This window comes from Austrofundulus limnaeus, unplaced genomic scaffold, assembly GCF_001266775.1.
Source record: "Austrofundulus limnaeus strain Quisiro unplaced genomic scaffold, Austrofundulus_limnaeus-1.0 Scaffold460, whole genome shotgun sequence".
NCBI lineage: Eukaryota > Metazoa > Chordata > Actinopteri > Cyprinodontiformes > Rivulidae > Austrofundulus > Austrofundulus limnaeus.
The window spans coordinates 114,583-124,113 of record NW_013952862.1 but is presented as its reverse complement, the minus strand read 5'-3'; the positions used below and the strand labels follow the sequence as shown (position 1 = coordinate 124,113).

The window sequence follows — 9,531 nt, the reverse complement described above, 5'->3', positions numbered from 1 at the left end:
GAGAAATACCTTGGTAAAAGTTTCCTCATAACCTTGTGTATGAGAGATGTGGAAAAAGCTTAATTCACATTAAGCTCACTCGTACATGCGTACGAGTGATTTAGGAGAATTTGTGGCATTCACCAATGTTTTCGCATTCCAGAGAGCAGAAAGACCCAGACTTCCCTCTCCCCAGCGACACCTTCCACCCAGAGGGGATACATAATCCCTCGAGCGACTCTTGGGGGGGTTACGGTGCGCGACGGTGTGGCTTCTAAATAAACGAAAATGATTTAACACAGTTGTTTATACTTTTAGCAGCTCCTTTTATTCCACAGCTGACCTGCTAAAAATGACAGATTTTCTTTTCTGGATCTCTGACAGACGGACTTCAATCTCTGAACTTGTAAAGTGTTTCTTTTTAATTATCACTGTCATTTTTCATGAATGGACACTTCCTGATATCTGAGGCAGGAAACATAGCCTTATAAGGTGTTTTTGGGGTGGTAATTATGCTAATCTCCTCTCGCGTGCACGAGCAGCTGGATACAAACAGGTGTAATTTATGCAGCTCATTTACACACTTTTCCTGAAGATAGAAGACTTTGTTGAATCTGACGTGACATGTTCTTGCATGAGGCCCATTGTTGTAGTGTTTCTAACAGGAAGTAGAACAGGTGTAAATACCTGGAAAGGAACAAAACAGGAAAATAATTTGCTTTTTGTTCATTTTGTAGGCCTTCCTTCCAAAATGGCCGACACAGAGGTCTCCCTGTCCCCAGCTCTCCAACCACTCCACATTAGCCCCTCCCACTCTGCTCCACCTCCTCCAGCATCCTCCTCATCTCCCACCACGTTCTCCTGCCCCTCCTCGCCCTCCAGCGCCTCCTCCTCCTCCTCGTCTTCGTCGTCATCTTCCTGCTCTGAGAGCTCCTCAGACTGCCCCAATCACCGCCACCACCATCATCATCATCATCCCCGGCCCCAGCTGCAACTTCCCCCGCCCCCCCATGGCGAGCAGCCGTCCTCCCCCAGCGCCAGCCCCCGCAGCTCCAGTCCGAGTGGGAGCATCGGCAGCACCGGCAGCATCGCCAGCAGCAGCGCCAGCGAGGGCATCGGCAGCGGCGTGTCGAGCGGCGGTGAGCAGCGGGGCCCCAGTCCCCTGCTGGACGTCATCTCGGAGGACGCCATGGAGATGGACCTGGGCGTCGACCCAGGTAATAACGAGGGAGGGTCGCTCAGAATCAACCGTTTCAGCCGGTTRGGATGTTATCAGTCCATTAAATGGACGTTATTAACGGTTATCAGTCCCATAGAATGGCTTCAGACTGTCCCGACAGTGCCTTCTAGTGGGTTACCAGTGCCATTTACGTTGGAATGCAACAATCTGCTACCGCCGGAGTCCGGTCTACTTTATCATAGCCCATGTCATTTTCTCTAAAATTAGCCTCAGTGGTTTTATGCCTCATATTAACCAGATTGCATAAAAAAACCTATTAACCAGATTGCATAAAAATCCTTGGTGGTTTTATGCCTCATATTAACCAGCTGGCAGTCTGAAGCCATTCTTTGGGACTGGTAACGGCTAATAATGTCCATTTATTGGATGACAACATCCAAAGCGGGTGACCGTTTCAGGTGTTTATCGCTCAAAGTCTTGTTATGTTTTATTATTTTTTTGTCCGACTCGTTTGTTTTCTGCCTCCAGTGATCGATCCMGAGGTGGCGCTCAAGGCCTGCCAGGAAGTGCTTCTTAAAGTAAAAATGCTGGACAATAAGCAGCAACAAGATGACCAAAAACAACAACAAAGCTACCCGGATGTCCCGGAGCACTGTGGCCCACAGTGGCACATCGACCCCGAGACGAGCTCCATCAGAGAGGAAGACGAGAACGAGGACGAGAGGCAGAAGGACGTGGCTAAAACTCAGCAAGACCCCTCGTCTTTAGCCGGTTTGGAGTCGTCCTCGACGTCTAAACAGTCCTGGCTGCTGCGCCTCTTTGAGTCCAAGCTGTTTGATGTCTCCATGGCCATTTCTTACCTGTACAAGTCGAAGGAGCCGGGGGTGCAGGCGTACATCGGAAACCGCCTCTTCAGTTTCCCCGACAGCGAGGTGGACTTTTACCTGCCGCAGCTCCTGAACATGTACGTGCACATGGACACGGAGGTGGGGGACGCCATCAGACCCTACCTGGTGAGTCCACACACTGTTAGCAGGGTTCATGCAGGGTCTGAAAAAGTCTAAAAATGTCTAAAAGTTGAAAGTCAAACTTTTAGGCCTAAAAAAAAAGTCTTAAAAACAGCCAGATTTTCATCCAAAGTCAAATTTAATTTAGTCAAGTCTTAATTTTTTTTACTTTCAATCATTCCCGAGAAGTGTTGGCTGCAGAAATAAACAGAGTAAAGTAGATATGAGCGTTTCATTAAAATAATTTAATGTTCTTGTATTAAAATTAATTATTGTTTTAGTCCTTAAAGGTCTTAAATTTAACTTACTGAAACCTGCATGAACCCTGGTTAGTTATAGTAGCACCAGGTGAAGTTCTTGTTTCGTTTTAGGAAGTTAACGTGAAGATTTGTGTCTCAGATCCATCGCTGCAAATCGAGCATCACCTTCTCTCTGCTGTCGGCCTGGCTGCTGGGCGCCTACTCCTCCGACATGCACATCTCCACGCAGCGTCACTCCAGAGGCACCAAACTGCGAAAGCTCATCCTGTCGGACGAGTTCAAACCTCCGTGTCCTCCCGCCGAGGRGCCCCGATCCGTTTCGGCGTCGGCCTCCGACAGCCCGCTGTCCTCGCCGCCCCACCGCCGCTGCCACCGCCGGCACAACAGCAACAACGTGGACCCCTCAGCCTCCGCGTTCGGCCCCGTCCCAGACGGCTCCGATCAGGGGGATGTGTTCGTGTCCCCGACCAGGAGAACCCATCAGAGGTCCAAGTCGGACGCCACCATGGTGAGCAGTGGGACCAGCACGGGCCTCAGACGGACGGGGAGTAACCCGAAGGTGGAGGCAGTCCACGAGGAGGTGAGGAGCAGATGAGAACAGGAACAGGCCGATGAGAAGAACTGAAACATAAATTATTTCTGAAATTCCTCACTTAAAAGCAGAGCTCTATAAAGTACATGAAAAAAAAACAGTAAAAGTAGAAGTACCTTAACAGTAAATGGCTTTGGTAAAAACAAATGTCACTGATAAGAAAAATACTTAAGTAAAAGTCATAAAGCTGTTCAAAAATTGGGAAAGTAAAAGTACGTTTCCACGCTCTAATAAATAAACTTAAATTTACTGAACCAAACTGGCTCCACAAAACCAAGTTGATTAAATTGGTCAATTTCTTTAAAATAATATATGTGTATCACCTCAAATTTATTCTGCTAGGTTTAGTGGAAATAGTTGATATGATTTAGTTGAGTAAATTCTGCACTTAATTTTTTCAGAGCACATAAACAACTCCTTTCATGATAACAAGTGTTAAAAGAAGTAAATATCATTTTTAGGTTTTAAAAGTAACTAAGTAAAATTCACAATAAAAAAATACTTGGTAAAATTACAAACCCTCCAAAAAAATACTTAAGTACTGTAACAAAGTAAATGTACTTAGTTACTATAAACCTCTGCTTAAAAGGTAAAATTTCTCAGCTAAAAGAAGTTTCTGATTCTAAGATTCAGTTCTTTSCTCCACCTCTGGATCTAATCATTTACTAACAGGACACACCTTTGCTGATGACGAGATCTGAGGTTAGATAATGACATTTTTGAAGTAATTACACGGCTCAAAGCATTGTGGATGACTACCTGTGGCTGTTAGCGTCTGACGCCTGCAGCACTTTCCCAGTTAATCCATCTGAAGGCTTAAAGAGCAAAAAACTACTCTAAAAATAAAGTTTATAACATCATATTCCTGTAGAATTCCAATTCATAAAGGATGTCAGGAAATGTATTTATATTTTGTGTTTTCTGTGTTCTGTATCTGTTTTTTTTATTCTTTTGTCTCCTGTGCTCAACAACTTGTGGGTTTTGTCGCTGTCTGTCGTAGAAGAAAACTCTGATTGTTTAGTGACACGTGGGAGAAAGCAGAGTGGGCCTAAATGTGCAACTTCCGTCCGTTTTGAATGAAACAACCTCGAATATATCCTCGTTATTTAAACAGAGCGTTGGCGTGGTGCTTTTTATTTGAGTGAGTTTTCGTCAAACTGATTATCTGTTATTATAATAAGACACATCTATAAATGGTGAATTAGATAGTGGAACGCCTAAATCCATCTGGTTGTTTTTGTCCTCGGTGTTTGTAGATGAATATTGGTGTAAAAGACTCTGGAGTTGAGATGAAGCGAGACCAAAAACTAACAGTAACATTGTAAAAACAATCCTTTCATTTAACAAACGTTTGTTTAAAATGAATCTCAAAACGACAAAGCTGTTCACTGAGAGTCTGAGTTTCGATGCCGTCATGGTCTTCCGCTCCATCTGCGCAGATAAAACGTGCTGCTGCTCTTGTTTTACACCGATCAGCTGAGACGGAGAGAACTGGTTTTCAGTTTGGATTACAGCAGAAAAATCGGGAGATAAATGTGTGTTTTTCAGCGCTGCAGTCAGCCTTCACATTCCTGGCTGGCAGCTTCAGTCACATGAGGACTGAGCCTCTCTGTTGGCTCAGATCCTGATGCGTGATGTGATGGAATATTAACCAGAAAAGAAAAAAAAACCCTTCAAAACAAACTCCAAACCTTTTGTTTTTATTTCACCCTGCTCTCTGGTTTGGTGTTTTCCAGCTGCTGGTACGTTCTAACAGAGAAATCCTACACTGGAAAAAACTTCAGGACAGATTATCTTTTAGTTTCTGCTGCTGAACTTGTGAACTTCTGATAAGGAAAGGCTACAAGAAAAGGCCCACTGTTTGATTTAGATCTTGTTGTTTCTTAAGCTGAATTAGAGGGGAAAAAGACTCTGGGATGGATTCTCGGAATATGAAGCAGAGATTAAAAAAACAATCCCAACTTCAAAAAGAGTTGGAGCGTTATGTAAAATGTAAATACAGAGAATCTCAAACTTTTATTTCATTCACAAAAGTTGAATCTAAGCAGTTTTTTAAAAAATTTTGACATAGTAAATCTTTTCTCATCTTTACTTCTGAGGGATTCATCCTCTAAAATTCACTTTTTATACCCAGATTGATCTGTTTTTAAATAACCTAGTTGCYAAGTGCTCCTCATTTCAGTTATTAGCCATGTTTCCATCAACATTTTTTTAATGCGCAGTTTGAAGTATTGCATCAGAAAAGGTGAATGGAAARGGCACGATTTGAAAAAAACTTCCTCTAATTCGCAAAAAAATTTATACGCTCGATTGAGGGTTTTTTTTGAAAATGAGTTAATGCGCAAAAGGAGAGATAAAAACTCATTTGCCAAATACAGCGGGTAAAATAAGTATTGAACACGTCAACATTTTTCTCAGTAAATATATTACTAGAGGTGCTAATGACATGAAATTTTCACCAGATGTCGGTAACAACCCAAGTGATCCACACATACAAAGAAATCAAACCATAAATGTCCAGAAATGAAGTTATTTGTAATAATGTAGAATGGCTCAGGGAAAAAGTATTGAACACACGAAGAAAGGGAGGTGTAAAAAGGCATGGAAAGCCAAGACACCAGCTGAACTCTCTCAGTAATTAGAAAGCAAGCCTGCCCCTTGTCAGTGCAAGTTAATATCAGCTGGTTCAGTCCCAAATGATGGCCAGGTATCACACAAGAACCATCTGATGATGGGTAAAAGTAAAGAGCTCTCTCAAGACCTTCACAACCTTATTGTTGCAAAGCATAATGATGGCATCGGTTACAGAAGAATGTCTAAACTTCTGAAGGTTCCAGTGAGCACTGTTGGGGCCATAATTCAGAAGTGGAAAGAACATTATTTCACCATAAACCGACCACGACCAGGTGCTCCTCACAAGAMTTCTGACAGAGGAGTGAAAAGAATTATCAGAAGAGTTGTCCAAGAGCCAAGGAKCACTTGTGGAGAGCTTCAGAAACACCTGGAATTAGCAGGTACGATTGTTTCAAAGAAAACAATAAGTAATGCACTGAACCACCATGGCCTGTATGCACGCTCACCACGCAAGACTCCACTGCTGAAGAAACAGCATGTTGAAGCTCCTTTAAAGTTTGCTACACAACATTTAAACAAGCCTGTGTAATACTGGGAGAATATAGTCTGGTCAGATGAGACCAACATTGAACTGTTTGGATGCCAGAATACACATCATGTTTGGAGGTCAAARGGCACTGCACATCAGCCCAAAAACACCATACCAACAGTGAAGTTTGGAGGTGGGAACATCATGGTGTGGGGCTGTTTTTCAGCATATGGTACTGGCAAACTTCAAATAATTGAAGGAAGTATGAGTGGAAAAATGTACAGAGACATTCTTGATAAAAATCTGCTTCCATCTACCAGGATGATGAAGATGAAACGTGGCTGGACATTTCAGCAAGACAATGAGCCCAAACACAAAGCCAAGGAAACTCTCAGTTGGTTTCAGAGAAAGAAACTAAAGCTGCTGGAATGGCCCAGCCAATCACCTGACCTGAATCCAACAGAAAATCTATGGAAAGAACTAAAGATCAGAGTTCATAGAAGAGGTCCACGAAACCTTCAASATTTGAAGACTGTTTGTGTGGAAGAATGGGCCAAAATCACACCTGAGCAATGCATGCCACTAGTTTCTCCATACAGGAGGCGTCTTGAAGCTGTCATTGACAACAAAGGCTTTTGTACAAAGTATTAGATAAATTTCAGTCAGTGTGTTGAATACTTTTTCCCTGTGCCATTCCACATTATTACAAATAACTTCATTTCTGGACATTTATGGTTTGATTTCTTTGTATGTATGGATCACTTGGGTTGTTACCAACATCTGGTGAAAATTTCATGTCATTAGCACCTCTAGTAATATATTTACTGAGAAAAATGGTGACGTGTTCAATACTTATTTTACCTGCTGTAAGTTAGCGAARATTTACCTCACATGGTTGATCTTCTGTTCCTGCTGTCTATTTGCAGCAGGACCCTCCTCCCACTGTCGGCGTCTTCTCAGTTTTTCCCGTAACGTGGAGACAATTGCATTTCTCTCTCTTTGTCTCCAGACAGCAGTAACATCGCCAAAACTAGCTGATATGACAGAATAATTACAACTTTCCCGATAGTAGCAACACGTTTCTGATAACTTCTCTCCATTGTCCTGAGATGTGTGGACCCTGCGAGTTTGCGACTTTTACTTCCTGTTTACATGCATCTGATGTAATTGATTTGCTTCAAGCCAGTAGATGGAAACACGTCTGATTCGCGATTTTTAATTTTTTGCAAATTTTTAAAAATTGACTCAAAATTCGAATTTAAATTGGATGGAAACACGGCTATTGTTTGTTTGTACAAGTAGTATTAACACTATACACTAAAACATTTACAGCCTAGGCCAGGGCTATTCAACTAAATTGCTCCAGGGGCCACAGTTACTGCAGATCAACAGCTAAAGGGCTGAACATCCAACAATTAGTCATTATATAAATAAACCAAGTATTACAAAGATCTGTTACCTTTGAAATAGTTTATTTTGCTGCATTTAATCATGAATACAACATACAGAACCCAATGTAATACATGTAGTAATAAAACAATATCAAAAACAAAAAGGACACATTATGCCTCCCTCATATTTAACACAATATTATTTTAATATCTCTGACTTGCCAAAATTTTCAACCAATTTTATTTTCACTTTCATAGTTTAATCATGAACTGCTTGTAGTTTTAACTGTCTTGAGTGTTCATAGAAATGTTTTTACCAGCTTCTAGCCAAGATTCTGACATTTCTGTAGATACAAAACATGTCTATGTTTAACTAAAAGAACTTATCGTAATTAAAGAAGAAACCAGAGGTTTGGGCTTAAGAGACGAATGAACCAATTGGCGGACCAAACTTTGGATGTGGTGACTTTAGTGATGGGTTGCTACCATAAAACTCAAAATTATCTAATGTAAAAAAAAAAAATTCTTAGTTTCAACCTAATGTTTCATTCTGAATAAAATATATGCATTTTGTTTTTATTTACATTTTATACAGTGTGTATTAAAATGCAGTTTTACACAGGTTCTTTATATATTTGGACATTTAAATAAATTTCAGACCTCTTTAGAGCAGTTCCTTGTGTTCAGATGACTCAATAGATTACAGACAGAGTTTAAACTTGGCGAGCGGAGAGTAAAGAAAACAGGAATGCTTCTAGATCAGCAACTCAAGCTGCGTCTTACACATCGCAGCTGTGCCCCACAACAGGCCAAGAACACGTCTGCTGCCGTGAAAGACYATAGCCGAAGACCTCCGGCTTCCTGTCGGCTCATCTCGCTCGACCTGCAATGGGTACCGTTTGGGGCAAAGGTGAAGCCCGGTTTCAGGACAAARGAGCTGTTCTGGCTGCTCGGAGCGACGGCACGTAGAGATGGTATCAGAAATCGCTTCGAACATCACGATCTGGTTACAGTCAGGCTTCAGGAAGTCCCCGCTCCTTCCTTCTATCTGGCTTTAGAAAAGTTATGCGTGTCATGTGTAATCAGCTGATCGGGCACTCAGAATGCAGCAGCAGCTGAAGGCTTGGACAAGTCTGGAATATTGCACAAATTGAAATTGTTATTTGATGCTTTAACTCGAGTTGAATCGTTCTCTGGTTGACGAGTTCACCGTTGGCACAAACGGGCAGAAGTTTCAGCTAAACTTCCGTCTTCCCCCCGTCTGTCCGCAACACAGAGAGGAGAAGTGACTCTCACTGAGCAGCACAATGTGGAAACACGACACAACGTGGTGAAACAAAAGCCCATTTGAGTTATTGTGGAAGAACGGGTTTTCATGGGCAGGAAGCGTGAGGAGGGAGGGAGGGAGGGTTGAGATGAGTGTCGGCTTACAGCCAGAGGCTACAGATACAAAAGCAAAGCAAGAGCTCCAGATTCCATTTAAAATATTCATGATTTAAAGTCTGCACTTTCAACCCTAATTTAAGATGCAGTCCTTGTTTAATAAATGTTTTGTTCACCCCCAACAACAAATTAACTCAGTCTGTTTCTGAATCATGAGTRTGAGAGAGTTTTTATTTTTATTTAGGCTCAAAATTGTTTAAAGTTCTTGAACCGAGCAGTGGTTTATCTGGTTTAAAGCACTGTGCGCTCAGTTTTATTTGTTATAAGATGAGGAAACTTTGTAGRAGGCTCAGTTTTTACACAACTCTAAATAAACACGTTTCGGATTTACCGGTAGGCTATAAAAGACACATATTCAGTTTTGCTGAGAAATCTTTCATCTCAGTGAAAGTCATATGGAAAAAGATTGTCACTCACACCTTCATTGATTTCTTTTTCTTTAAAAAAAGTTTTTTATTTTAATTTTCTGCAAGAAGTGATTGGTCGAGGGGTGGTGCTGTTATGTGTCTCTGAACCTGTTCTGGAGCAGGTTGGATTCTTAGAATAACTTTCCACAGCGATAGACCAGGGTTATTA

General features: G+C 41.7%; 1 protein-coding gene across 1 annotated transcript in view; it reads left to right on the top strand.

Moving 5' to 3' along the window:
- The window catches only part of LOC106529686 (phosphatidylinositol 4-kinase beta), a gene marked incomplete in the record, with an annotated part of 25,219 nt that overhangs the window by 4,187 nt on the left and 11,501 nt on the right, over positions 1-9,531 (top strand). The window contains 3 exon segments of the mRNA XM_014025165.1: positions 717-1,196; positions 1,688-2,172; positions 2,566-3,006. Of these exon segments, the coding sequence (XP_013880619.1) occupies positions 731-1,196; positions 1,688-2,172; positions 2,566-3,006 (1,392 nt within the window).